General features: G+C 36.1%; 1 protein-coding gene across 1 annotated transcript in view; it reads right to left on the bottom strand.

Moving 5' to 3' along the window:
• The window catches only part of NECTIN3 (nectin cell adhesion molecule 3), a 121,666-nt gene that overhangs the window by 34,904 nt on the left and 71,749 nt on the right, over positions 1-15,013 (bottom strand). Inside the window, exons 6-7 of the mRNA XM_018064281.1 lie at positions 10,431-10,569; positions 8,591-8,675 (exon numbers count right to left, since the gene is read on the bottom strand). Coding sequence (XP_017919770.1) covers positions 8,591-8,675; positions 10,431-10,569 — 224 coding nt within the window. The remainder of the gene's footprint in view (positions 1-8,590; positions 8,676-10,430; positions 10,570-15,013) is intronic.

Genomic DNA, 15,013 nt, shown 5'->3' with positions numbered 1-15,013 from the left:
CTTACACCTTATTTATAGGTTCAAAGGGAAGAAAGAAAATGAGATGTTTATCACAGATAGAACCATGAAGAATTTTACTATTAAAAGCCTTACAAAAAGGTGTCAATTAGATCTTCTCTCTGGATTGCTCAGAACATCTTAAAAGGCCAACATTTAGTATTTTACTTCAATCATCTCTTTATTTCTTATTTTTTTGGTAATGAGTATTAGTGACTGGGATGAAGCCAGCTCTTTTCTCTTATTTAATCTACATAAAATAATTCAATATTTTTTAGAAATAGTTCTGAGGGAACTATTGTTTTGTTTTTTTTCTTTTTCCTTTTTAAGATGGTCCAAACGTTCCCACTCACTTCAGCTACAAATCAGAAACAATCAGAATCAAGGTAAGATTTCAACTCCTTTCTGAAAAATCACATAATAAATGCACTTATGCTGGTAGTACCATTAAAAATACTAAAATGCAATTAAACTCAGAATCTTTAGAAATCATCTCTCCAGGTTCCCCAGATTCATGCTGGTTTACATGTATATACAGTAAGTCTGGAATAAAGTTTCTTAGAGTATTTCTATAATTTATAGCAAGTCAAAATAAGTGAATTTGAATCTTTTTATTATAACAAGATTGTTAAATCCCATTTGATTCTACTGAAAACAAGAGGTAACAACATGACTCAAATGTTGTTTTACATGTACCACTTACTATTATTATATCTTAAAATTTTTAGTAAGCATCTTCTCTCTACTAATTACTGTTTTTGATACAGATGAATAGAACATAGAGAGAGATAATGGCTACTTCATTACCAAGGACCACAAAATACTATTATTTATGTCTCCTGAGGATACTAGATATTGAAGGAATGCTAGTGACCAAGAAAAACTACTGTCTTTGAATAAACTCACTAAATTTCCTAATTGTTGATACTGACAAGGAAAAATAAAGAAAACGATATATCATAAAATGCATTAACCAAATTAAGACAAAGTAATAAAAATACAAGGGAACATTTCATGCAAAGATGGGCTCGATAAAGGGCAAAAATGGTATGGACCTAACAGAAGCAGAAGATACTAAGAAGAGATGGCAAGAATACACAGAAGAACTATACAAAAAAGACCTTCATGACCTGGATAATCACGATGGTGTGATCACTTATCTAGAACCAGACATCCTAGAATGTGAAGTCAAGTGGGCCTTAGAAAGCATCACTACAAACAAAGCTAGTGGAGCTGATGGAATTCCAGTTGAGCTATTTCAAACTCTAAAAGATGATGCTGTGAAAGTGCTGCACTCAATATGCCAGCAAATTTGGAACTCAGCAGTGGCCATAGGACTGGAAAAGGTCAGTTTTCATTCCAATCCCAAAGAAAGGCAATGCCAAAGAATGCTCAAACTACCACATAATTGCACTCATCTCACATGCTAGTGAAGTAATGCTCAAAATTTTCGAAGCCAGGCTTCAGCAATATGTGAACTCTGAACTTCCTGACGTTCAAGCTGGTTTTAGAAAAGGCAGAGGGACCAGAGATCAAATTGCCAACATCCGCTGGATCATGGAAAAAGCAAGAGTTCCAGAAAAACATCTATTTCTGCTTTATTAACTACGCCAAAGCCTTTGACTGTGTGGATCACAATACACTGTGGAAAATTCTGAAAGAGATGGGAATACCAGACCACCTGACCTGCCTCTTGAGAAACCTGTAAACAGGTCAGGAAGCAACAGTTAGAACTGGACATGGAACAAACGGGTTTCAAATAGGAAAAGGAGTACATCAAGGCTGTATACTGTCACCCTGCTTATTTAACTTCTGTGCAGAGTACATCGTGAGAAACGCTGGACTGGAACAAACACAAGCTGGAATCAAAACTGCCGGGAGAAATATCAATAACCTCAGATTTGCCGATGACACCACGCTTATGGCAGAAAGTGAAGAGGAACTAAAAAGCCTCTTGATGAAAGTGAGAGGAGAGTGAAAAAGTTGGCTTAAAGCCCAACAGTCAGAAAACGAAGATCATGGCATCCAGTTCCATCACCTCATGGGAAACAGATGGGGAAACAGTGGAAACAGAGTCAGACTTTACTTTTTGTGGCTCCAAAATCACTGCAGATGGTGACTGCAGCCATGAAATTAAAAGACGTTTACTCCTTGGAAGAAAAGTTATGACCAACCTAGATAGCATGTTCAAAAGCAGAGACTACTTTGCCGACTAAGATCCATCTAGTCAAGGCTATGGTTTTTCCTGTGGTCATGTATGGATGGGAGAGTTGGACTGTGAAGAAGGCTGAGCGCCGAAGAACTGATGCTTCTGAACTGTGGTGTTGGAGAAGACTCTTGAGAGTCCCTTGGACTGCAAGGAGATCCAACCAGTCCATTCTGAAGGAGATCAGCCCTGGGATTTCTTTGGAAGGAATGATGCTAAAGCTGAAACTCCAGTACTTTGGCCACCTCATGCGAAGAGCTGACTCATTGGAAAAGACTCTGATGCTGGGAGGGACTGGGGGCAGGAGGAGAAGGGGACGACAGAGGATGAGATGGCTGGATGGCATCACCGACTCGATGGACGTGAGTCTGAGTGAACTCTGGGAGTTGGTGATGGACAGGGAAGCCTGGCGTGCTGCGATTCATGGGGTCGCAAAGAGTCGGACACGACTGAGTGACTGACCTGAACTGAACTGAACTGAACTGAATAAAAATACACATTCAACATTCAAAAAACAATGATCATGGTATCCGGTCCCATCACTTCATGGCAGACAGATTGGGGAAAAAGTGGAAGCAAAGACAGATTTTCTTTTCTTGGGCTCCAAAATTATTGCGTATTGTGACTGCAGCCATGAAATTAAAACATGCTTGCTCCTTGGAAGGAAAGCTATGACAAACCTAGACAGTGTATTAAAAACCTTTGCCAACAAAGGTCCATATAGTCAAAGCTATGATTTTTCAGTAGTCATGTATGGATGTGAGAGTTGGACTATAAACGAGGCTGAACACCAAAGAATTGATGCCTTTGAATTGTGGTGCTGGAGAAGACTCTTGGGAGTCCCTTGGGCTGCAGGGAGATTAAATCCTAAAGGAAAGCAACCCAGAATATTCACTGGAAAGACTGATGCTGAAGCTCCAATGCTCTGGCTATCTGACACAAAGAACTGAGTCATTGGAAAAGACTTACGCTGGGAAAGACTGAAGTCAAAAAGAGAAGAGGATGGCAGACGATAATATGGTTAAATAACAGCACCGACTCCATGGACATGAATCTGAGCAAACTCCAGGAGACGGTGAAGAACAAGGAAGCCTGGCGTGCGGCAGTCTATGGGGTTGCCAAGAGTAAGACACAACTTTAGAGACTGAACAACGCCAATTACAATAAATAGCTGTGAAAAGAAGAGAGGTGAAAAGCAGAGAAAAGGAAAGATATAAGCATCTGAATGCAAAGTTCCAAAGAATAGCAAGGAGATATAAGAAAGCCTTCCTCAGCGATCAATGCAAAGACATAGAGGAAAACAACAGAATGGGAAAGACTAGAGATCTCTTCAAGAAAATTAGAGATACCAAGAGAACATTTCATGCAAAGATGGGCTCGATAAAGGACAGAAATGGTATGGACCTAACAGAAGCAGAAGATATTAAGAAGAGGTGGCTTTTGAACTGTTGTGTTGGAGAAGACTCTTCAGAAGAGTCCCTTGGACTGCAGGGAGAGCCAACCACTCCATCCTAAAGGAAATCAGTCCTGAAGATTCATTGGAAGGTCTGATGTTGAAGGTGAAACTCCAATTCTTTGGCCACCTGATATGAAGAACTGACTCATTTGTAAAGACCCTGATGCTGGGAATGACTGAGGGCAGGAGGAGAAGGGGATGACAGAGGATGAGATGGCTGGATGACATCACCAACTCAATGGACATGGGTTTAGGTAGACTCTAGCAGTTGGTGATGGACAAGGCCTGGCGTGATCCAGTTCATGGGGTAGCAAAGAGTCGGACATGACTAAGCGACTGAACTGAACTAAACTGAACTGATGCTGGGAAAGACTGTAGGTAGGAGGAGTATGGAATGAAAGAGGATATGACGGTTGGATGGCATCACCATCTGACTTGATGGACACGAGTTTGAGTAAGCTCTGGGAGATGGTGATGGACAGGGAAGCCTGGCGCACTGCAGTCCATGGGGTTGTCAAGAGTCATACACACCTGAGTTACTGAACTGATATTATTTATAGGAATATAAATTAATACATCTAGTTTGGCCAGCAATGTGACACCTATTTAAATGTAAAAAATATTCATAGCAGTTCTATTTTTTCCATATATTTTATAATCATGTGTATAATAAAGTATATAAAACTATGCTCAATGCAACAATAAATGTAACAGAAAAAAAAAACAACCTAGGAAAATCATTAGGCAATTTGTGGTGTATCAACACAGTAGAATACAATTACAGCCATTAAGAATGACAGAGAAACAGCAAGAGTTCTCAAACATGAATGTGCATTAAAATGCACCTGGAAAGAAACTGAAAGTGAAGTCACTCAGTCCTGTCTGACTCTTTGCGACCCCATGGACTGTAGCCTACCATGCTCTCTGTCTATGGGATTTCCCAGGCAAGAATACTGGAGTACGTTGCCATTTCCTTCTCCAGAGGATCTTCCTGACCCAGGGATCGAATCTGGATCTCTAGCATTGTAAGCAAGATGCTTTACCATCTGAGCCACCAGGGAAGTCCAAATTTAGCTGGTGAGCTAGGTAAAATGCCTACTGTCACCAACCCCTGGGATTGTGATTCAGTAAAACTGAAACTGTGCTCCAGAATCTTCCTTTTAGTAACACAGAAGATTTTGATTAAGGTGGCAACATCAGTCATTATGAAAAACATTGCTTTGTGAGAGTGGAAAAAGCAGTTTCTAGAACAATATGTATTCTATGATCACATTTATGTTTTTAAAAAATTAAACTACTTGTAGATATAAACAAGGATGATGTACACTTCAAAGTAAACATGTGGGAAAAAGTCTGGGAGGATATTTAAATTTGTAACAACAGTGACCTCTGTGAAAGAAATAATATATTTGGGAATAGAGGGATGAAAGAGAACTTTAATAGTTAACTCTATAAATATCTGTACTATTTGCATTTTTGTACCAAAATATACTTATATATTACTTAAAATGTTATAAAAATAAGCCATAACAAAAAGGTAAAATATATTTTAATGTCATGAGTTAATATAGTTTCCTAAATGGAGACTCACTTTTGTAGGATTATCAACTAATAATATAACAAGCTGGTGGTATTTCTTTTTTTTTTTTCCATATTCATTAATTTTTTAACTGAAGGATAATAGCTTTATAGAATTTTGTTGTTTTCTGTCAAACATCAACGTGAATCATCCATAGTATTTTTTAATTACTCTTTACCATCAGGCAAGAAATTCCTCTTTTTATTTCCTTCTTTTTATATTTTTGTGGGCCTCCACACATCTTCTCTGCAGTGTGGTAACAGTTGGCTTCCCACTCAAGGAAATTACCTCTTCACAATACTAGGCCTCATTTCCCAGCTTATATTTAGAGTGAAAATCCTCAGGTATGAGTTTGGTAATATTCCCTGGTGGCTCAGACAGTAAAGAATCTGCCTGCAATTCAGGAGACCTGGCTTTGATCCCTGGGTTGGCAAGATTCCCTGGAGAAGGAAATGGCTACCCACTCTAGTATTCTTGCCTGAAGAATTCCAAAGACAGAGGAACCTAGTAGGCTACAGTCCATGGGGTTGTAAAGAGTTGGATGCAACTGAATAACTAACGGGCTTCCCTGTGGTTCAGATGGTAAACAAATGTAAGTAGTAAGGATCTTTTTCTTTGTGCGGTTTCCCAAGGGTAGAAAGCCAATGGGTAGAACAAGTGGGACTCTCTTCCTTAAAGCCATGTAGTATTTGGGAGCATGACCTGGTGAAAGGACTAAGGACTACTGACTTCAATTAGGAATTACCTCATAAGTTTAAAGCTGACAAGTTATCTACTGAAGCAGAACATTATGATGGCATTTACTATTGCAGCATGGTTATCATTGCATGAAGCTAATTAGATAGTAATTACACACTTACAGATTTCTAGGTAACCAGGAAACAGTTTTGTGTATTTTGCATTTTGGTATCACAACATTAATTAAAACACAAACAGCCATATAATTAACATATGACATTATAATGCATGAATCACAACAAATTATCTTACTGATGGATAATAATTTTAGCTTATTCTTAAAATCTTTATAGAATTAAGAATTATTTCATTTCTAACTTGTTTTGACTCTCCTAAGCAAAATGACGCAACCAGGTGACCCTAAGCAATATCTTATAGACTCAATTTAATAGCTAGAAGAGGGAAACAGTCAATCCTCACCTGCTTAATTTTACAGATGAGGAAAAAGTTACAGTGATCTTAGGTGGTCTGACTCCAAAAGTCTAGGGTTATCCACTGCAGATGCTGTCGCACCAATTCCCTTTCTAAAATCTCCGATACTCTTTCGCATAACTGTTCATTTCCACCTAGATTTATGCCTGTGATTATGAAATTTATTCTAATCAACAATTGAGTAATTTTATCACATGCATCAAAAATCCTACTTCCAAACTGTTCCATCCAGGAAGCTTTCTCTGACTCCAAGGATAAAAATTTCAGTCTGTACTATTATCACATCATCCAAGAAAAATCTTCCTTTTGTGTTTATTTAGCAGCACTTACATATATAGAAATTATATTTTCTTAACTGAAACCAGGTCCCATGATCTGTGCCAAGTAATTTTTTTCAATTCATAAACTTTTATAAATATTTAGTTTGAAAATATTAAAAAAGTAACATAATGTTGACTTTATGGACAAGAATAAAATTTTTTTTTTTTTAAGAAGGGGTGTGCGTAATTGTTTATTTATTTTTTTTATATGCAACTAGGGTTGTACTAAAAATTACTGACAGCATTCTTAAACTATCCCCTCACCTGAATCTAGAAATCCTCCAGTTAACTTCCAGCTTTGTAGAGGGAAGAAGGCGGCTATCCTATCCATCTGCAGCAGTCAACAACACCTCCAGCTAAATCCTTCGCTGACATTTCACACTGCTTATCAATTTAATTCATTTGCCAAAGGAGATGTGAGGTTGTACTCTGTGTTAAAACAATAGTTCTGAAAAGACAGGTCACCTTCATCTCTAGGACACCAAAGTTGTGCAAGATGACAAAGCTGGTACCCACTGTCAGTGAGTGCACATTCTGTGAAATGCCCCTCCCTGCCCCACACTCAACGGTACCCCACTCCAGTACTCTTGCCTGGAAAATCCCATGGACAGAGGAGCTTGGTAGGCTGCAGTCCATGGGGCCGCTAAGAGTCAGACACGACTGACCGACTTCACTTTCACTTTTCACTTTCATGCATTGGAGAAGGAAATGACAACCCACTCCAGCGTTCTTGCCTGGAGACTCCCAGGGACAGGGGAGCCTGGTGGGCTGCCGTCTATGGGGTTGCACAGAGTCGGACACGACTGAAGTGACTTAGCAGTAGCCCCACATTCAGGCAGTTGATCGACTAGTCAATCTACGGGAACAGAAGCTGAGAACATCTAAACAGATATATTCCTTTTAAGTTTTTCCTCCAAATTAAATAATTAATTGGTGGGCAACTGATTTGCCTTATTCAGGCTGAAGATACAGGACATATTTGAGAAGAAAAATATTCCGGAATAGTTTCTCAGGTAATAAAACTCCAATATGGGGTTAGAGTCCCATGGGTGATAGAGGAAAGAAAACAAAAAAAAATTAAAATTAAGAATGCATGCATGCTAAGTCCCTTCAGTCGTGTCTGACTCTGTGTGACTCCATGGACAACAGACCATCAAGCTCCTCTGTCCAAAGGATTCTCTAGGCAAGAATACTGGAGTGGGTTGCAATTTCCTTCTCCAAAATTTAAGAATAAAAGTATTCAAACATTCCATTGGCTTAAATTTTCCTAAGTAGAGCATATTACTTTAGATATAGAATCTAAGACAGAAGGATTGAATCAGTATTTTCACATGAATTTCTGTAAACTGATTTTAAGAGAAAATTTGAATTATCATCAGTGTAAAATGGGGCCCAATATTCATGTTCAATATTTTTAACTGGAACATAAACCTTTGGTTGCTAAATAAAAGAAAGCAAAAACTTAGACCTTGCATATACTGAAAAGAAACAAAATACATATGCCAAGGAGAAAAACCACTCCATCACATATTAAACCTTAAAATTCAATTTTTCTTTGTATAGGAAAATGCATACTATACAACAGATCTGTATGTCAATAAAACTGTATTAATAATAAGTCTTCAGTCATAAGCAAAATTTGTACTCCTAATACAATGTTGATTTGTTTTACCTATACCAGCCATAACTTCTTTAATCCAATTTGTAGACTAAATTTGATTCCTTGAGTGCTTTGGAGAAATTATTATATAATACTTAATGTATAATGACTAAATAATATTTAGAAATAAATATTGAAAAATTTGAAACAGACACTACTTCGTAGTTTTTATTTTATTTCAAGTGTACTCAAGGATACTTACTTGATATAGAAGGTCTTTCTGAGGCAAAGGGGGAGACTGTTCTTCATACACAGGAGGTGGTTTATGTGTGGGTGGAAGGTCGATCCTGCATGAAAATGTTTAAAAAATATGATTACCACATTTCACAAAAGACAAAACAAAAAAGGGGAGTGGGGAACCATCAAGATTCTCTTAAGTTTTGAGAATATTTTCCTCATACTAATATTTGTATTAGTATACATGTTTAATTCAATTCTTACATTTCCATTAATCATATTGGGAAAAAAGTAAACTAGCTTTACAGGTTCTAATGTTTAGGAGTAATCTGAAATAATTCTTCAAAAATTTTAAAAAAGAAGCAACCCATATAGAAGGATTTTTTGAAAACTGTTATTAAGCAAGCAATCTAGTATATAACTAGGCTTCCCTCATGGCTCAGTCGGTAAATAATTCACCTGCAATGCGGGAGACCCGGGTTCGATGCCTGGGTTGGGAAGATCCCCTGGAGGAGGGCATGGCAACTCCCTCCAATATTCTTGCCTGGAGGATCCCCATGGACAGAGGAGCCTGGCAGGCTACAGTGCATGGAGTCACAAAGAGTTGGACATAACTGAGCGATTAAGCACAGCACTAGTATATGACCAATTAAGTACTGCATATTTTTTACATGTGACCATGCATACCAACATTTTAAAACAGTCAACTGGGTGATGGAAAACACTTTCCTCCAAAGTGTCATAACAGTGATTTGAAAGACTTAGGGCTTCCCAGGAGGTGCTACTGGTAAAGAACCCACCTGCCAATACAGGAGACATAAGAGACATGGGTTCGATCCCTGGGTTGTGAAGATCCCATGCAGGAGGGCATGACAACCCACTCCAGTATCCTTGCCTGGCGAATTCCATGGACACATGAGCCTGGCAGGCTACAGTCCACAGGGTCACAAAGAGGAGGGCATGATTGAAGTGACTTAGCATACATACACAAAAGACTGTATCTTAAAATGGTAATGAAAAAATAAGTTTATACTACATTTTGGAAATACTTCTAAAATTAGTTTTCAAAAGCCATGGTCACCCTTAGAACATGGATCATGTAAATTAAGATTTTCAATCTACAAACCATTATAAATCTTGCCACCTGAAACAAACAGAGGCTATTATATCCTTGGGGAATGCACTTACCTTTGCCAAAATGACCTAATCTACTAAAAAAAGTATTTTCATATAAAGCCATGTGAGGTAAGCAGGAAAAGTATTGTTTACATTTCACAGGTGAAGTAACAAAAGCTGCTGACGGAATTAAGTGAACTGGGACATCAGCCTTTTGACTATACAACAAAGTGCAATTCCTTTTTTATAACTCTATCTAATGATTAGGTCCAAAACATTCCTTTCTCTTTAAATAAAAAAGATGCACATTTTGTAATTCACCAAAATCAAATTTAAGATAAAAACTTTAAAACTCAACATATTTAATGACTTGGCAGCTGAAAGTTATATTTATACATAAGACAGGCATATACAATCTATGACTTTTGCATGTCTTTCAACTACTTCATTGAAGACTTGCATCTTTATTCAGAAGGCAGGAAACATAAAGGGTCATTATGCTACCATTTGGAAAGATGTGTAATATACTGTAGGAGAAAAAAATATATATATATTTTGTCTCTAATAGCCCCTTGCAACTGTTTACCAAGATGTAGTTTGAGACTTTCTGATAAAACTAGCCATCTTACAGATACCTGACAGTATCTTTATTTCTATCCCTCAGACACTTTTCACGTGAGTAGTTGTAATGATAAAGACTGACACACACTGAATATTCGTAGTTGAACACCAGCAAAAAAGTTACCTACACTTTGTCAAGGTAGGATGGTCTCTTTTTTCGAGGAGTCAACAGCACAGTCACAAAGATAGCAATGATGAAGAGGGCAAGGACAGCTCCAATTACAGCTCCAGCTACGGCTATAGAAGAGGTCTGCTTAAATGGAACATCTGAAAAGTAACAAAAATTAGGGTTTTCAAGCAATTTTACAAAGAAGTCTCGAATTCCTGTCCTCTGATTTCTACAATGTGCAAGAATGTTATCCAGCCACAAGCTCAGAAGACCCCAAACTTGATGTTTCTTTTTAATACTCACACACTCTTTGCAAGATGTAACCTTATTACTCCAACTTTACTTTTTTGAAGTTATGAAAAGAATATCCCTCATCACGTATGAATGAGTGAATCTACAGTCTATGGGCAAAGAATGTCTTAAGAAAAAAGATGAAAACTAATTTCTTATTCTAAAAGACGATAAACGAAAACTATTCAGTATGCTTTAATGGAGTTAGCCAACACCATATTCAGCTTTTATTATATTAAAAGAAATTCTATTAAAGAAATCAAAAATCTTCAAGAAAGGGCAAAATAACACTAAAGAACAGAAAATACCCTAGCTCTAATAATAAAGTCAAAAACTGACATTGCAAAATTTGTTTTTAAAACAGAAATGTGACTAAAACAGTATGTGTTGCAGATAACTTCCCTTAATTAACACACATTTAATACATAGTACACTTTAAGATAGTGTCTCTACTACAAAATTATGTAAATTCTTCCCTATCTCCTGACTACGCAAATTTCTGAATACCAATTTCTCATTTCCAGCCTGTATCATAAAAATTTTATAAAAAAGGATTTTAAAGACATATTTAATAGTTAGCATTTCACACTTTTTTTTTAAAAAAGCCACCCTATTTTATGAATTCCCAAGTAAAAAAATTTACTAAAATTATTTTCAAATGTAAGTATTATGGATATTACAAAACAACCATCAATCCTTATGCATAGGTACTATTTTGACAATTTCAGCCATATTACACCCAATAACTAAATTTTGAGGAATGACCCATTAGTTACAAAAAACCTTCAATATACTCAATTTATCTAACCAATAAGATATTTAAGGTAACATTCTATAAATGAAGATACTTTTGTTTTCAAGTTAAATGTTCTACCCAAGGTCATTCAGTCAATGAATAGGAGAACACAGAGTGAAATAAAGCTAGGTTAGGACATGTTACAAACCTCTACCCCACCCTACATACACCCTTTTGGGGAAAGAATGGTTTTTGCAACATCTAATATAATCTCTTCTTTTGGGTCCCCTATTTGCAAATAAAGAGCTCTTTTGTCTTCAATTAAACTGATGCTCACATACCTCCTTAAATAGTTACCACTGGACTTCAGACATGACAAGTTTAAATAGAATCAAAGCACTATCAGTTTTGAAATATTTCACCTACTTACCATCATAGAATTTCCAAATATACTGTATTAAGGAATATTTTTCAACTGTTTTTATTCAAATGTGAGTCACGAGGTGTTTTAGATTGCTAAAAAGAATGTTTCACTTCTTTACCAATTATACAAATTTCCTAGCAAACTAACATCTTGGGTTTGTTAATGTGTCATTTTATTCATTTTATTCTAGACTAAAAATCTTGCACCAGTGAGTGCCAAGTAACCAATTTCAACAATAACTCAAATACTGAATAGAATCTAAAAATACACAATTATTGCAAACAATATAACCTGCTTCATCATTCAAATACATTTGCTAATACATACCTGGTCAATCATTCATTGTTGCTCATATCTCTAACCAGTACTAACTCCATTTGAATATGTGCTACATGAGAAAAAAAAATTGAAAACCAAGCCAAATATACTCTGCTTTTATAAATGTAGAAGAGACTTGGGATGATATAGGGCTAACCTTCTCATCTATACTACCACTTTTTCCCACCACATAAATTACGGTTTCGTATCCAGGTTTTAACAATCGGCCAATTGAAACCTTTTAAGGTTACAATGCAAAAGTTATTTGACCAACATCATACACCTTGCCAGAGGCAAGATTTTTTAAAAATCTCCATGTGTCAAGTATGCTACCTATTTCACACTAGTCTATACTTTCCCTTTAAGAGAAGTTTTTCTTTTCCTAAGGAGTAAAGTGACCCTATGACTTTTGCCCAAGTATGGAGAATTTAAATTTGAGTATTCTTACTTTGATGATAATGACAAAGTTATACCATATTTAGAGTAATACTTCTGAAATTATTTTTCAAACACTCAGGTTACTTTTTGAATGTAATTAGTCCAAAGTTAAGATTTTAGGTATGAATCCATTTACCAACTGGATATCCTACTCTACACAGGTAAACTAATTATGTCAAGTACATATATGCCATAATTTCATGTTTCCTTTTTGATATTTCAGTTCTTCAAATCTTTAATTAAGAAAAGAAGAAATAATACATTTAAGAGCATTAAGATTTTAAAGGTATTAACGGGTGAACACTAGTATGAAATGTAAATGAAAAGCTAAAGTTTCTTTCTTTCAAGTTAAAGATTTTCGACAAAATTTGAGAATTTAGCCCCAACACTGCCTCCCCATATCCCTGCCCACATAATCGACATAGTCTCTATACTCCAACAAAACCAGAAGAAAAAAAAAATTAAGTAAGCAATGTATAAAAATTTGGCATTTTTAAACATCAAGCTAGTTTACTGAGTGACTGACATGAAGCAACATTACCTTACCATCACTTAAGGAGACGTTCTACTAAATCTAATTTTACATTTATAAGCAGCAGAAAACAAAAAGACAAACATTCAAATATTTAGCATTAAAGGACTGGTACATGTCTCCCAAAAGAACATATTCCTGATATCATGGCAGCTTATGAATCCGTATACACTGGAAACCACCTCCAAAAACAGAAACATAGCATTCCTCAGCACAACTGAAGTATCCTATTCGTAGAAATATAAAGACATCATATATTTGTCTTATGGAGAAAACTATCAAAAATCAGTTACAAATAACTTTTATTATTTTTTGAAAAATATACATATTACAGATATTAAATTGAACTAAAATCCATGTTATCACTCTGATATAAGTGAATAAAATCTACATAAAAGCTATTAAACATGTGCTCACTTAATTCACATCTGAAACTGAGGCACTTTTATAGTTTTGCAAAGTTAAATTCTATTCTATAGACTAAAATATGTGTCTCTGGCAATCTGCTAAAACCATTTTAAAATTAGTATAGAAATCTATAGTCCCTTATTATACTTATGGTACAAAACCAAATCTTAACAATTAACTGAAACGCTGTTTCATCCCTTTTTCTTCATTTCCTTCAACAAAACTAATGTAATCCATCAACTAATTCACAGCTTAATACGATACTATACAAATTTATCTTCCTTACTTTTATTTGGGTTTAAAACACACAAATGTTCCCACACTACATGTCACTATATTACCAATTTTCACCATAAATATGCCCCAGTCTCACTTTTCATAAAAAGCCCTTTAACAACTATCAATATGACATCTAAACCTCTATATCCATCCATATATTTATCTCACTACTTTTTAATGAAGGTCCTCTATTTGGATCAGGAGGGTCTCCTTAGATTTTCATCCAACAAATTACCAATAGTAACCTAATGTGTGTCAGGTCTTGTTCTAAGTGCTAGCAATGCAAGGGTAACTTTTACAGTTCCTCTCCTCACAAAAGAAAACAAAATCCTCAAAACACTGTTGGAGAATCCGTAAAATTATTTATTTTCCAATAAAGTATAGAAAGAAATGATCACTTATCTAAAAATAAAAGAGAGGGAGAAGGCATTTAATAAAAATTGGCATTGTACTAATATGGATTGGCACTGGTAGCCCTAGTAGGTCCATGCATCAGGTGGCACCCTGCTACACAGGGCACCCAAAATATCCTAAGGGGCGTGTGGAGTTGGACAGTCCCAAATTAAAGTAGACAGTTACATCTTCACTTGGTTGTGCCCCTCATCATAGTCTGCATCTTGTGACAGATATATTACGACATATGGGAGCTCAGTTGAACTAAAAATTTATCTAGATTTAATGAAAAAAAATCAAACATGTAAAGGAGGCATGGCATGGGTGCTCTATGTGACAAGTGAACATCTGACTCATAAACCAAGTGAGGGTATCAGCGCTAACCCATGTTAAATACTAGTAAGCATTTATTCTTGGCAAATGTCATTCCTGCAAAGAATTGACAGAATGAACACCAATAACATAGGAACAAATAATAAAACACAATCCTCCAAAATGGCAATGCAAATATCTTACTCCTAACTCCTAAACTGCATGTTACATTATGAAATAAAACCATGGCAACCTAATTAGATGTGACAAATCAAGCCCCCCTCAGATAAAATAATGAGAAACCAAATAAAATATAAATTTATATTCACTCCTCTTTAAACAAACCTCACACTAAACCCATACTGGGCCGAAATAGCTAATGTGAGGGTGATTAGCATTGACACTGAAAAACCAAACACCATGAACATGAAGACAAGTGCTAAAAACAGTAGTTGGGATGAAAACTGTTAA

Source organism: Capra hircus, chromosome 1, assembly GCF_001704415.2.
Source record: "Capra hircus breed San Clemente chromosome 1, ASM170441v1, whole genome shotgun sequence".
Lineage (NCBI taxonomy): Eukaryota > Metazoa > Chordata > Mammalia > Artiodactyla > Bovidae > Capra > Capra hircus.
This window is presented reverse-complemented; position numbering and strand designations above follow the sequence as displayed.